This window comes from Monodelphis domestica, chromosome 2 (assembly GCF_027887165.1).
Source record: "Monodelphis domestica isolate mMonDom1 chromosome 2, mMonDom1.pri, whole genome shotgun sequence".
In the NCBI taxonomy this organism is placed as follows: Eukaryota; Metazoa; Chordata; class Mammalia; order Didelphimorphia; family Didelphidae; genus Monodelphis; species Monodelphis domestica.
In genome coordinates, this window is record NC_077228.1 from 302,810,612 (window position 1) to 302,826,880 (window position 16,269).

The window sequence follows — 16,269 nt, forward strand, 5'->3', positions numbered from 1 at the left end:
AATCATCTTGATTGGAAATACTGTGATCAGATAGTATCATGTTGGAAGGAGTAAAGAAAAACATCATTGGGGCCGCTAAGTGGCTCAATGTATAGAGAGCCAGGCCTACATATAGAAGGTCCTGGATTTAAATGTGACCTCAATACTTCCAATACTTCATAGTATGTGACCCTAGGCAAGTCACTTAAGCCCATTTACCCAACCCTTACCACTTTTCTGCCTTGGAACCAATATACAGTGTTGATTCTAAGATAGAAAGTAAGGATTTTTAAAAAAGAATCCATATAACAGATGTACAAACTGAACTATGATGGAATCTGTGAGTAGAGAGAAAGGGATATTTACTTATCTATATATCTACCTACTTATCTATCTATCTATTTATTTATCTAATATTATTAAGGTACAAAACTTGACTATGGATTGAATATGTGTGGTGTTAGTGAGAAAATGAGGGTGACACTGAAGTTGTGGTTCTGGGTTACAGAAAGGAAGGTTGTATCTTTGATGGTGCTAGGGATATTCAGAAATTAGTAGCTTTAGGGAAGAGGATTCTGTTTTGGACATATTACACCTGAGACATTTACAAAGATGCATTTAAAAATATCCAAAAGATACTTGGTTATGCATGATGGTATGCCAGGAGAAACACTAAAGCTAAATACATATTTTTGTGAATCATCCACATTGTGATATAAGGTGCTTAACAAGCAATATAGTTTAGAGTAAAAAGATGAGAGTGTCATCAATAACCTATGTTTTTTTAATCTTAGGTAGTTAGAAGTTTTGATAGAGATCAGCAAAAAACTTTTGGGAAAAGAAACTTTACTTTTTTAAAATTTAAATTGTGGTTGACTCTGAATATTTATATAAGTGGTCACCAGGGATTTAATTTCTAAATCCCAAAATTAATTGCTAAAATAAAATGTAATTTATGACAGTTTATTTACAATAGAGGAAGATATTAAGGAAGAATGAATAGGGAAGAGAGAGAGAGAGAGAGAGAGAGAGAGAGAGAGAGAGAGAGAGAGAGAGAGAGAGAGAGAGAGAGAGAGAGAGAGAGAGAGAGAGAAAGGAGTGCTGCTCTGGTGCTTACACTGATACTAGTTAGAATTTCTAAGCCCCAGTCAGGGGAAAAAGTCTCAAGAGGATGGGCCTTTCTTGGAGGTGTAAATCTCCAAGAAAGGCAGGGTCACTAAGTTAGCCTTTCACTCACCAGTGGTGACCATCTAAAAGGAAAATCAGTCCGAGGTCTCCTGCATGAGCTCCTCCAAGAGTCCAGTTCCTCCAGTCCAACTCCAAGTCAGAGAATCCTCCATCCAACTTGAATCTTGAATTGAATATCAAATCAAAAATATCTTCTTCTGGCCTCTGATCCTCTTTTTAAAGATCTTTTTCTCTTGTGTCACCTCCCCCAAATTTCACATCTACCAATCATAGCAGATGCTCCTCTCCAGGACTGCCCACTCTTTAGTTCACACTTTCTTTGGTTAAATTATACATTTTTGGGTTACTTAACACCTTTTTTGGTTATTTCACCTTTTGTAGTTACTTAACACCTTTTGTAGTTAAAATGGGTTGATCTACTTAAAATACTGACTTATCACCTTTTTGTAGATTAAAATCAGCTCTCTCTCTCTCTCTCTCTCAGCCTACCTTTTAAGTAGTGTCCAGTGGAAGATCTTCTTCACCCTGTCTTGCTGTTGGTTTTTGACTCCTATAGTTTTGAAGCTCTTTTTAAAGATTGGTTTGAAAGGACTGTCAGAAGAATTTAGCCTTTTATTGCTAAGCTATGATCTTGACTTTGTCCCCTATGAACCAGAACACTGTGCACAATAACAGCAATTGATATTGTAATGATGATCAACTGTAAAAAACAGGTATTCTTATCAATACAATGATCCAAGACAATTACAAAGAACTCATGATGAAAAATACTAATTACCTCCAGAAAGAGAATTAATGAATTTTCTTTGCAGATAGAAACATACTTTATCTACTCCCTAATTTTCTTGCTTATTTTAGCAGCATGGCTAATATGGAAGTATGTTTTGCTTGATTTCACATGTATAATTGGTATCATATTCCTTGCTTTGTCAGTGAATGGGGGAAGAATAGGAGTCACAGAGAAAATTTGCAACTCAATTAAAAATAAGAATGTTAAATTAAAGACTAAAATTATTTGATCATTATAAATGGAAATTGTACAAGTCTATGCCAAATAAGCTTTAGGAGTAAAAAAAAAAAAAGGAAGACATGGTTAGACAGTTCATCTGACAAAATACTTGAAAAATTTATCAACCTGGAAGCAGAATATCTGTCAAAAACCTTAGAAAACACTTGTTGAATGAAATGATTGGATAAAGGTACAAAACCAAAATCATATTTAGACTCATTAAGAGAGGACACTGGATGGTGATAATTCTATGCCTCTACCTTGGTCTGATTTCATTTGGAGTATTGTGTGGAGCTCTGTGAATCTCATTTTAGTAAGTACATTGATAGATGTGAGAGTGTTCAGTAAATGGCAACTAGGATGTTTAGAAGTCTTGAGTTTGTGCCAAATGACAACTTATTGATGCAATATGGAATGTTAAGGCTAGAGAGCAAAGGACTTAGAGAAAATATGATAGGTATCTTTAATTTTTTAAATAGGATCTCACTTTTTGATATATATATGTCATATATATATGAATTGTAATTATGTATTATATATGTGTGTGTATATATATGTACATATATATACATATATATGTATATCTCACTCGCATAAAAGATATAAAAGGCATCAGCAACAGGTGGAAAGAACACTTCAGTCAGCTTCTCAACCTACCTTCTTTAGTTGACCAAAGCGCCCTTGACCAGATCCCCCAAAACCACGCCATCGAACAACTTGACGTCCCTCCTTCAATAGAGGAAGTCCAAAAAGCCATTAAACAAATGAGTGCAGGCAAGGCACCCGGTAAAGACGGGATCCCAACCGAGGTGTACAAGGCCTTAAAGGGAAAGGCGCTCCAGGCATTCCATATAGTGCTGACCAGCATATGGGAAGAGGAAGACATGCCCCCAGAACTCAGAGATGCCTCCATAGAAGCCCTATACAAGAACAAAGGCGCACGAGCAGCCTGCGACAACTACAGAGGCATCTCACTACTCTCCACTGCTGGAAAGATCCTCACCCATGTTATACTCAACAGACACCTGTCATCTGTTTCAAAGCAGAACCTGCCTGAATCACAATGTGGCTTCCGACCAGATCGCAGCACCATTGACATGGTCTTCACGGTGAGGCAAATGCAGGAAAAATGCCTTGAGCAGAACCTGAGTCTCTACATTATCTTCATAGACCTGACGAAGGCATTCGACATAGTGAACAAGGACTCATTGTGGGTGATCCTTAGCAAGCTCGGTTGCCCAGCAAAATTTGTCAAACTGATCATGTTGACATGACAGGGGAAGTCCTATCTGGTGGAGAGACGTCTGATCGCTTCAACATCTCCAATGGCGTGAAACAAGGCTGTGTCCTCGCTCCAGTACTATTCAACCTATACTTCACCCAAGTATTACAACATGCTGTGATGGATCTAGACCTGGGCGTCTACATCAAATACCGACTGGATGGCTCACTATTCAACCTTTGCCGCCTGATGGCAAAAACAAAGACAACAGAGAGACTCATCCTGGAAGTTCTCTTTGCAGATGACTGTGCTCTCATGACGCACCAAGAAAATCATCTCCAAAACATTGTGGACAGGTTCTCCACCACAACAAAACTGTTTGGCCTGACTATCAGCCTCAGCAAAACAGAGGTGCTGTTCCAACCCGCACCAGGGAGGCCAACTAACCAGCTGTGCATTACAATCGATGGCATGCAGCTTTCTAACATCAACACTTTCAAGTACCTGGGCAGCACCATCGCCAACGATGGGTCCCTAGACCATGAGATCAATGCCAGGATCCAAAAGGCCAGCCAGGCACTTGGGCGGCTGAGCTGCAAAATCCTCCAACACAGCGGTGTAAGCACTGCAATGAAGCTCAAAGTGTACAACGCAGTGGTCCTCAGCTCGCTCCTGTATGGTTGTGAGACATGGACACTGTACTGGAAGCACATGAAACAGCTGGAGCAATTCCACCAACATTCTCTCCGATCAATCATGAGGATCCGATGGCAGGACCGAATCACCAATCAGGAAGTCCTTGACAGAGCCAACTCCACCAGCATTGAAGTCCTGGTCCTCAAAACCCAGCTACGATGGTCTGGACACATCATCCGCATGGACCCACAGCGAATACCAAGACAGCTGGACTCGGGAAACAAGGCTGACCAAAGAAAAGATTCAAGGATCAGCTAAAGTCAAACTTGAAGTGGGCTGGCATTACACCAAAGCAACTAGAACTTGCTGCCTCTGACAAGCAGCTGGCATATCTACATCAGTCATGCTGCCACCACCTTTGAAAATGAACGACGTCAACGTCTTGCTGCTGCGCATGAACAACGACACCAGGCCACAACCGCACCTCCCGTAACAACTGGTGTCCCAGGCCCCATGTGCCACAAACTCTGCGCCTCAGTCTTTGGCCTTCAAAGTCATATGAGGGTACACCATAGATGAAAACGCACAACGACAATCGTCATTCTCGGTTACCGAGAGACTACCACTACTATATCTATATCATCTATCTCTATCTCTATCTCTATCTCTATCTCTATCTCTATCTCTATCTCTATCTCTATCTCTATATATCTATATCTATATCTATATCTATCTATCTATCTATCTATCTATCTATCTATCTATCTATCTATCTATCTATATATATATATATATATATATATATTTGCTTGGCTCAACAGGACAAAAGATAGGAACAATGAATGAAGTTGACTGTAATATTATAGGGAAAGAACTGGATCTGAATCAGATGACCTGGTATTGAATCCACTTTCTACCACTTAAATCTATATGAACTAGGCAAGTCTACTCACCTTTATTTCCTCATCTGGAAAATGTGAGGTGTAGTTGGGACTACAACTAAATTATCTCTAAGGTTCCTCTAAGCTTTACATTTCATCTTTTTAGATCCTATGAATTTGCAGAGGCAAATTAGATCTTAATGGAAGGTAAAACTTCCTTACCATTAGCACTAAATTAAGAAGAATAGACTGCATTTTGAGGTTATGGATCTTGCCTTTCTGAATGTCTTTTTGAAAATTGGATCATTATGTCTATGTATGATATTAGTAGTAACAATTAATGTTTATGTGATGCTTTAAATTTTTTTAACATTTTAAACATTATTTTATTTGGTCATTTTCACATCATTGGAAACAAAGATAATTTTATCCCCCCCCCCCCACCCCTCCCATAGCTGATGCACGATTCCACTGGGTGTCACATGTGTCCTTGATTCAAACCCATTTTAAAGTTGTTGGTATTTGCATTAGGGTGTTCATTTATTGTCTCTCCTCAGTCATGTCCCCTCAATCCCTGTAGTCAAGCAGTTGCTTTTCCTTGGTGTTTTTACTCCATTAATTTGTCTTCTGCTCGTGGCTAGTGTATTTTCTTCTAGATCCCTGTGGAATGTTCAAGGACATTGTATTGACGTTAATGGATAAGTCCATTACGTTCGACAGTACCACAGTGTTTCAGTCTCTGTGTACAATGTTTTCCTGGTTCTGGTGCTTTCACTCTGCATCACTTCCTGGAGGTTGTTTCAGTCTCCATGGAATTCCTCCACTTTATTATTCCTTTGAGCACAATAGTATTCCATCACCAACATATACCACAATTTGTTCAGCCATTCCCCAATTGAAGGGCATCCCCTCATTTTCCAATTTTATATAGTCAGTTTTGATGCATAGCTGATTCTTGGTTGAAGACCCAGCTCTCTTGCCTTTCTGAATATCATGTTCCAGGCCTTACGGTCATTCAGAGTGGAAATTGCTAGGTCCTGTGTGACCCTGATTGGTAGTCCTTTATATCTAAATGTCTTTTTCTGGCTTCTTGTAAGATTTTTTCTTTTGCTTGGAAGCTTTGGAATTTGGCAATTACATTCCTGGGATTTGTTTTTTGGGGATTTAGTATAGAGGGTGTTTTGTGAACCCTTTCAATGCATATTTTGTCCCCTTGTTCTAGAATCTCTGGGTAGTTTTCTTTGATGATATCTTGTATTATGATATCAAGATTACTGTTTATTTCTGGTTTTTCTGATAGACCAATGATTCTCAGATTGTCTCTCCTTCCATATATTTTCCAGGTCTGTCACCTTGTCAGTGAGATATTGTATGTTATTTTCTAATTCCTTAGTCTTTTGACTTTGCTATATTAATTCTTGCTCTTTTGCAAGATCATTGTCTTCCAGTTGCCTGATTCTGACCTTTAAAGATTGGTTTTCCTTTTCAGTTTGGTCTGACCTGTTTTTTGAGGCTTTGAGCTGTTTCTACATTTGTGTATTTTGGTCCCTCAGATTGCTGAGTTCCTTTTGCATTATTTCCCATTTTTCCTGCCAGAAAGTTTTCATCTTTTTGATAATTTCCAATTTAAATTCTTCAAGAGCTTGTGGACAATTTCCATTTCTTTTGGAAGGTTTTGGAGCATTTGTTTGTGTTTCTTCTTATATTTCCTCTGTATTTTGTTGTTTTCACTCCATAAAATGTGTCCAAAGTCACCCCTTCTTCTAGCTTTTATTGGTGTTTGGAGGCTGACCCTGAGTACTGTTTGCCATCTCTATGGTTTTTTTTCTCCCCTTTCCAGTCAGAAATCTGAGTGAGGAGGGCTGGCTCTCAGTGTATGGATCTAATGATCGAGGCTTTAGCCTCAGGCAAATTCTCCTTTCTCCACAGTTGCACTGTCTTCTCAGGGAATCCCAGGGTCTGCCCTCCCCTTCCTGCCAGCGTTTCTGTCGTTACTGCTTTCAGGTGTTTGGTCTTTTTGGTGGTTTTATTTAACTCCCAAGACCTGTGGGTGCCCCTCGCTCACTTCAGGGGATCCCTTTGCACATTCATTGATTATAGCATGCTAGTTCTGGGAGCCTGCAATCTGAGTTCCCCTTGGCCGCCTGCCGGGGTTTCAGGTTTTACTATTCACAGGAGTGGGTCCTTGGTGTTCTTACTCAGGTCTCCAGACCTGGGGCTGCCTGCTGTTCAGTCCTGGGGTGCCCCTCCCTCACTTATTGATTCTGGCCAGTGCAGACTTAAACTCTGGGAGGGTGGGTCAGCTTTTCATTCCCTTATATTGTAGAAATGCTGGAATCCCACCTACCCTCAGTGCTGCGCCTTAGTGTGGGGTCTCCCCATTCTTATGAGGATGGTTGTTTTTGTTTTGGGGGGGTCTTTGGAGGTCATCTATGTTGTTAGGTCTGAGGAGAGGAAGCCAGCCGCATCTACTCTGCCACCATGCTTACCCGGAAGTGATGCTTTAAATTTTTAAAGATGCCTTATATGCATTATTTTATTAGAGGATTCTTGCTCATCTAAGGATTAGACTAACTTCCTCTAAGATTCTGCTAATCCAATTCCTGAAAAATGTTGAATTGTAAGCTGTTAGTAAATAAAATTAACTTCTATCTGATTTACTCTCTGCAGCACCACATAAAACAATTTTTATAGTAAATAGTGCTCAATAGTAATGATGTTGTCTTTTGCATTCTTGTTTCCTTCCAGGAAACTGAAATAATGAAAGAAATCATGCAGAATGGGCCAGTACAAGGTTAGTGCTGAAAATAAAGAATAAGATGATGATTTATTTGTTCTATGTATGTAAAAGCGTGTTTGTCATGTTAAGATCTTTATGGCAGAAATGATTATTGCTTTTAAATGTGCATTGGGATTCTATAGTTCTTGAAGTAAGATTTGTATTAATTGTACTCAGTGCAATAACAAGAATTATGTCCATTTGAAAAAGTGTATCATTAGAGGACAACTAGATGACTCAGTGGATTGGGAGATAGGATGAGAATCCTGTATTTAAATCTGGCCTCTGGTACTTCCTAACTGTGTGACCCTGAGCATGTAACTTAATCCTCAGTACTTATCCCTTACCATTCTTCTGTCTTGAAACCTATATGCCATATTGATTTTAAGATAGAAGGTAAAGATTTAAAAAATGTGGATCAGTGATTATTATATTTGCATGGTTGCTTGCTTTGCCTGTTTTCTAGGTTGGCTCCTCAATTTTCCCCTCTGGAGTTCCTATGGCATTTGAAATTTACCTTACCTATACCCAATGATTGGCATCCTAACTTGACTCTCAAAAAAGATGTTTTTCTCATTTTTATTCTTTTCCATTTTAAGGTCAATGTCCTTTGGTAGATCTTCCCCTTCTAAACCTTCCTTCAATAAATTTAAACATAAGAGAAAGTAAGTTTTAACATAGAAATATTTCCAAGATTCTGAAGATAGTACTTCTCTATAAAACATAGATGATTGCATCAGAGATTATTTAATTTTTAGTATTTGTGTCCTTAGCATTTAGGGTAGTGGTTCCTGGAAAATAAAAAGATACTTCATGAATATTTGTTGGATTGATTGATTGATTGATTGATTATTGCTCTATAAGCCTCTTTACTCTCAAATTGATGATTAATGGCTCATTCTCCAACTCCCCAGGGAAAAAGTGGCTTACTAGAATTCATGTTCATCATTAGAAAATATACCTTAATGATAAAAAACACACAAAAATTCACCACTACATTTGACATAATAGAAAATTTTGAAGGAGGCAGTAGATAAATTTGCAGGCATCAAATAGAGTTAGAAAGGCAAATATAGCAAGGAGAATTAAATCCTTACTGTGTCTGTGAAAAGGTTGTAGACTGATGAAAACTCTACTGGACAGCTAACCTAGTCGTTTTTGGCAAATTTAACCAAATGAACATAGTGTAGAAATACTCCCTCCTTCCCTTTGATTAATGCTATGTATAATAGTGTCTTTCCAAAGAGATTTTCTTTGACTAATAGAGGAAAATGAATTTGAGGTAAGCTTGTCATTAAGAGGAAAAATGTATCCAATTTTGAATATGATTAGAATAATAGATGCCACATTTTGCTAAAATGAATTCATGATTAATTTAAAAAATTAACAGAGCAAGATCAGTTGGTTTAAAAAACAATTTCTAAAATTTTACCCAGATCTGAAATTCAGGGGCTATTCATAAATTTGATCTCTCTTCTGAGTGGCATGAAAGCTTTGATCTGCTCCATTTCTGGCCTAGGACAGATTGTCTCTCTTAGGCAAGCCAGTAGTCCTAATGCCAAACTTAGTGTGGTCACAGGACCAGCATAACACACTGGAGCTCAGATCTCCTGAGCTCAAGAGATCACCAGTCTCTGTCTCCTGGTTAGTTGATATTTTATTCATGGACTACAAGCTCGTCTTATTTGTTCTTTAAATACATTACATGTTATACTGGAATAAACTAAATATATACATATGAATGTGCATATATACAATATATTTATAAAGGAAGAGAGAAATGTTTGATTAATATTCTAACTCATATTGGTGGATTCTGGGTTGTTAATCATTATACCATATGGAAATGATCATTTAAAATTAATCAGGTAATAAATTAGAAAGCATTTTTTTGCAAATACTATGTATAAAATAATTGATTTGCTGTTGGGGTTATATATATATATATATATATATATATATATATATATATATATATATATATATACACTGTGTTAGGAATGATAAACAGGATAGTTTTGAAAATTAAATAAAACATGGAAAGACCTGAATGAAATTGTGAAGAATGAAACAAGGCGATCCAAGAAAACATTATAAATAGCAGTATGTCTGCCTCCAAAGAAAGAATCTATAAATAGAAATAAGTAACACATGACTTTATACATATATATGTATCTTTTTGTTAACTGATACTTCCTCGTATGGAGGAGGGGAGAGGAGTTAATTGAGTATTTTAATAGTTTACATGTTACATATTACAAACAAACATATAAATACATTTTTTTAAAGAAGTCATTTGTAACTTTTGAGAAAAATCTCAGTGGTCTGATGTGAGCTAAAGACACTTTAAAGTGTGAAGGAGGAAGAAGAATAAATAAGTATAAATATAATTTTTCCAGATTTGTGAAAAAAGAGGAAAGATATAAGGGAAGGCTTGAGAGAAACTCAAAGGTAGGATCTAGTTAAGATTTGTAAAGAAAGGGCAGAATTGCACATTTTCTTATTATTAGAGGCTAGAGACCAGACCTGTGATTTTCTTGGAACAGGGAATGTCTCAGTAGTAACTCAATCTACCAGTATAGAATCACTTTTGTGCAACATCTAGTCTCAGGACATTGCTTTGGACTCTAAGAGGTTAAGTGGTTTGTCCAGTATTATATAAAGTAGTACATGTAAGGCATAGGCTTTGATCCTAGGCCTTCCTGACTCTAAGGCTCAGTCTTTCTTCAGTATATTGTGCTGCTTTTTTCCATGTACTACTTGTTTTAGATAATCAATTCCTTGCAGATTGAAATGACTGAATATTTTAGATTCAGTTTTATTGAAGACATTTCACAAAATGCATTGAAATTGCAGATAACAAATTAGAAAAAAAAGTTGCAAAAAGGTAAGCTAAAATTCTACATAAAATGAAGTGGTTTGTGCTAATATAAAATTTATAGATTCATTTCATGTTTGGGAAAATTAAAGCTTAGAGATATTGATTGACCTGACTAATGTCACTCAGTTTGACATCACTGGCAAAATTTGAATTTTTTCCCTGGTCTCTAGACCCAGTGTACTCTTTACTTGCTAAGTTAGACAATTTCAGAAAACTTTACAGAGACCTTTGGATTTAATTTGTGTCTAAGAGGAAACTTTCTTCACAAAAATCTTCATCTTCATCTTAATAAAATGCCTATATCTACTTGGCATAGAAAATTGGATGTGATGGGCTCCTTTAAATTATTTGCCCTCGTATGCTACTTGCATTTCTCTATGATAGGGATTTCTTAACAAATTTATTTTTTTCTGGAATGCTCCTTTGTCTATTACACAAGCTCATGGATCCCTTCTCAAAATAATGTTTTTAATTTTTTAAAATAAAATGTATAGAATTACAAAGAAAACCAATTACATTGAAATAGTTTTAAATATATTTAAAAACAATAATAACTCCAAGGACCTAGGTGATAGTTCTTTAGACAAACAAGAGAACATGTACCATTCATGGTGTTTACAAAAGGGGATGAGTCATAAGTGCTGAAGGACTGAATATTTCTATAGAACAGAAAAGCTTTTGGCAATATCTGCACATTTTTATAAATGGATAAAGTGCTGGTTGACTCATTCTGCTAGAGATGCAATCTGATTGTCTGTTTGTTATTGCTTTGGCCAATGTACAGCCAATTTTCCCCCTTTATTGGAACAAGAGGATATGAAAAGCAAGATAATTCTGAATAAATAATATGACATGCATTCTTCTACATTCTTTAGTATTTACAAGAATCACCTTATTTCGCATTCTATAGAATTTTAAAGAGTTAGGGGTAATATGAAAGAGAAGCAAAATCCTGTAGGCACTTCAACATTGTAAATTCTTACATTTTTGTGTGTATGTGGTTAATAGAAGATAAAGAAGAATTGTCCTCTTTTGAGACTATTATCAGGAAAAAAAAGGTGTGGAAGAGAGGCATATCGAAAATGGAATGCTTCTGACATTGCTGCACTAACACAGTTTCAGGGATGATTATATAACCAGTACATTTTCCCCCTCCTGCTCATTCTTTCAAATCTAGATTGATCTAGGCTGTCATATGGAAGAAAGATTAGCCTTGTTCTGCTTGGCCCCAGAGAGTAGAACTAGGAGCAACGTGTGGCTATTATGGAGAGATAGCTCTTGGCTCAAGAAAAGGAAAAGTTTCCTAATAAATAACCCTATACGAAAATGGAGTGTTCTGCCTAGGGAGATAGTAAGTCCCCTGTTATTGGTGGTCCTCAAATGAAGGTTGGATTGTGCTATAGAAGGGGCACTTCTATTCTAAGGTATAGCTTTAAAGTTTACTTAAGTAGAGTTACTTTAAAAATTACTTAAGTAATGATTCCAATATATGATCTCTGATGCCCCTTCTAAATCCCAGATCTATGGCCCCAGGATGCTAAATTAGGACTGAAGGGTAATAAGGTTTAGAGCTGGGAAAAGAGCCTTACAAATCATCTAGTTCAGTGCTCTCATTTTATTGGTGAGAAAACTGAGGTCTAGAGAGTTGATGTGTCTTGTCCAAGGTTACACAGGTAGTTAATGCTGGAGCTGATTTGTTTTGGACCTTTTGACTTTAAATCCAATGTTCTTTCATTTATACAGTGCCTTTTATCCTAAAGTTGATTTAATTGTTGGGGTATAAGCTATTATACAATGACTTAAAATGCAGTGTAGTATATAAAAATAGCCAAAATTTAGGCTTTTTAAAATAATTATGCACAGACATACACTTACATGAATATAAAATCTCATTGGATCCTTACAACAACCCTTGGAGGTAGATGCTAAGCACTTGAAAAAGAATGTCTTATTTGATCTACAAAATAACTCTGAAAAATAGGTGCTTTTATTGTCTTCCTTTTACAGATGAGAAAACTACCTCAGGTTAAGTGAATTTGCCATGATCACATAGGCAATAAATGTCTGTAGAAGATGCAAATTCAAGGCTTTAAGGTTTGAAAATCTAGCAATCTATCCAATAGCACTAGTGCTGTGTTTGTATTCAGTAGATTTGAGTTCAACTCCTGCTCCTGACCATTGACCTTGGGCAAGCACTTCATATCTCTGGAGTCCATTTTCCTCCTGAGAGATAAGACTTGTAGGTAATACCTACTTCATTGAGTTTTTTTTGGATAAGTACTATGAAAATACTCAAGCACTATTAACATGAGAGCTTTTATTATCAATGGTTTGCTCATAGGAAAAACTCAATAAATATTTATTAAATCAATAAGTGAAATACATTTCAAATTTATGGCCTGTATTCTTTCAAAATTTAAAGGGATGTTTACTTCTATAAGGAATTTGGAAAACCTTCACTTCATATTACCCAAACCCCTCAACAGAACATCCTATGATATCAGAAAGAAATAATCAGAGGTCCCATTTTTATACATTATAAATGATTTTTTAAAAAGATCCCACTTTTGGTTTGTTACCTAAGTATTTGGAGAATAAAATCTTGGTATTGTGTCCCTATTCTAAGACTCAACTTTTCATTCAGACTTACCAAGGAAAGGTTTATATTTATTGGAAGATTAAGAACAATGACTTTAAGCCTCTTTTGTGAGCCTTACTCTTCACTGCAGACTTAATTGGAACTTTTATAAACTTGTGGTGAAGAACAGGGTTAACAGAGAAAAAGAAATTACTTGCCCAATGTGAAAGGAATTGATCACTAGTGGTTCAATTTCTAGTAATATTTTTCTTTGATCTAGATTAGATCTATTTTAATAAGTATAATATGGATTTAAGTAATACTAGAAATATATCAATGACACTTCTAGGAGAATAAGAAAATATTACAACCAATTAAATTAAGAAATAATTTTGAATTCAGTTGTCCAGTCCTTTTAAAGAGGAAAACCCATGGAAAGAACTAAGAGATTTGCTTTGGAAAAGACCACAATATTGTTGGGTTTTTTAATAGTTTTTATTTTTCAACTATGATGCTGTTGATTTTTCTTTTAGCCATAATGCAAGTCCATGAGGATTTCTTCCATTACAAATCTGGGATATATAGACACATCAACAACCTAAAGGATGAATCAGAAAAATATCGAAATTTACGTACTCATGCAGTCAAACTCACTGGGTAAGTAAGAAGTAAGATGGCTACGGAGATTCTGTCAATGTTTCTGAAAAAAAAACAACAACAATGTATGACATTCTTGTATACCCATAGGGAATTGAACCCATGAATTAAAATCAGAGGTAACAGATTTTAGAAATGAAAGGGATCCCAGAGACCTCCTTATAGTAGAAAGTGACATCTAGGGAGGTTGTGTTTTGTCCAAGGTCTCAGAGATAGTAAAGCAACAGAAAAAGGATTTGAACTTGAGTCTTTTGACTCCATAGCCAGTGGATATACTACACCACAGAAAGCACCTTTTTAAAAAAAGGGTAACAAAGTACCAAAAGAATCCACAATCCTGTGGTATTTAAATGAACAATATCTAACTTTTTTTGGTGTGTTGGAAGGGACCAAGGAGTCAGAAGACAAGAATTTAACTTTGGGGTTTTTTTCCAGTGTATGTAAACTTGGACAATTTTTTTGACCATCTTCTTGCCTTTTTCAACTACAGATCCTTCATTCATAAAAAGGGATTTCAATTTATTTCAACAAGCATTTCTTAAATACTGATTTCTGGGAGGCACTTTGTGTAAAGGGTCCCTCCTACCCATAAGGTGACATTCTACCTTTCTCAAAGGATTGTTGAGAAGATCCAATAGAATATTGTATTTAAGACAAGGTCAAAGTACTAGATAACACTGTGGGCTAGTGTTACTATTTCCACCATAAACTAATTTATAAACATTTATTAAGCAATTACTATTTTTCAGGTGGTATGCAATTCTATTAGAATTAACATCTTCCTTTTAATCTTTTTTTTTCATCTTGGTTATTAGCAAGGAGGATTGGGAAATGTGGGGAAACTGGCTATCAAGTCTATCTCAAAATTTATTAATGATCATTTATTCAATATAATAATGTATCCATTTGAAGAAATGTTTTTGTTTTAATATATGTTCAAATAAAAGAACAAAGGGAAGTAACAAAACACTTAGAGCACCCCTTGGGGTTGCTAAGAAGATTGACACTGGAGATGGATGTTTGTTGGTCTGGGGTTGAGTCCACCACCAGCATTCCTCCACTTAGTTCTAAAGGACTTTGTTCTGAGTCTAGAATGATGGGATGAGAGAGAATATGGGAAACTGAAGCCAGGAACCACCTAGGCTAGGTTAGAACTTAGAAAGAGAGAAAGATTATGACTTGTTTGGGGCTATGTGATCAAATCATACACACGATTCATAGAACAGATAGTTGCTGAGTTCCCTAGAATGATTTTGTAAGTAGGGATGAAAACTGGTGGAGTTACTCTCTTATTCCACTTTTTCCCTCTTTTCTTCTTGGAAGAAGTATGATTATTCTTAATAGTTTGTTTGGGTTTCTGTTTATGATATATTTAAGTACAATAAACAGTTGACCATATTACTAAAAGCTTAGGTGAGTGATTGTACAATGTGACAGAAGCAGTGCTAGAGGAGGGAGTATCTGGAAGAAAAATGTGATGATTGAAGTATGTATGTATATATATATAGTACATATATATATATATGTGTATATATATATATATTTCACCAGGAAAATTCTTTGCCTGTGGGTATGTGGGGTGTGAGAGGGGATTCAAGTTGTAGAAAGTTTATTACAGCTTTCTCTTCCACATTGAGACTTTTCTCATTATAGTTTTAATATATTGTGGGTTAGTATAAGAAATTAAATGGAATTGGTGGGGGGGAGTTGTGTGGAAGCAATGGATTATGTGCAAACACCAGGAAACAATATGAAGAAGTTTAGAAATTCAGAAATGCATAGAATATATGTGTAATATTGTGTAATGTAAAAAATGTTTTCTCTTTTAATATCACAAATATACACAATTTCTTTCTTTTTTTATTTGCTGATTTTTTTTCCATTTGAATTAGTTTATTTAGTCAATTTAGAACATTATTCTTTGGTTGCAATAATCACATTATTTCCCTCCCTCCTCTCTACCCACCCTTCCCACAGCCCATGAGCAATTTCACTGGGTATTACTTTTGTCCTTGATCAGAACCGATTTCCATGTTGTTTGCATTAGGATGTTCATTTAGAGTCTACATCCCCAACCATATGCCTTTGACCCATGTATTCAAGGAGTTGTTTTTCTTCTGTGTATCTCTGGATGTGGATACTGGTTTTCCTCATAGATTCCTCCTAGTTGTTCAGGATCACTGCATTGCCACTAATGGAGAAGTCCATTACATTAGATTATACCACACTGTAGTACTGTAGCAGCCTGTGTATAATGTTTTCCTGGTTCTGCTCCTCTCACTCTGCATCGATTCCTGGAGGTTGTTCCAGTCTCCATGGAATTCCTCCACTTTATTATTTCTTTGAGTGCAATGGAATTCCATCACCAACATATACCACAATTTGTTCAGCCATTCTCCAATTGAAGGGCATCCCCTCATTTTCCAATTTTTTGCCACCACAAAGAGCACAGCTATGAA

The 16,269-nt window shown here is 36.2% G+C and overlaps 1 protein-coding gene across 3 annotated transcripts in view; it reads left to right on the top strand.

The window, feature by feature from the left end:
- TINAG (tubulointerstitial nephritis antigen) overlaps window positions 1-16,269 on the top strand; it is a 218,157-nt gene that overhangs the window by 104,537 nt on the left and 97,351 nt on the right. For all 3 annotated transcript variants that reach the window (XM_001364593.5, XM_007484121.3, XM_007484122.2), the window contains exons 8-9: window positions 7,664-7,709; window positions 13,687-13,810. In XM_001364593.5, coding sequence (XP_001364630.2) covers window positions 7,664-7,709; window positions 13,687-13,810 — 170 coding nt within the window. The remainder of the gene's footprint in view (window positions 1-7,663; window positions 7,710-13,686; window positions 13,811-16,269) is intronic.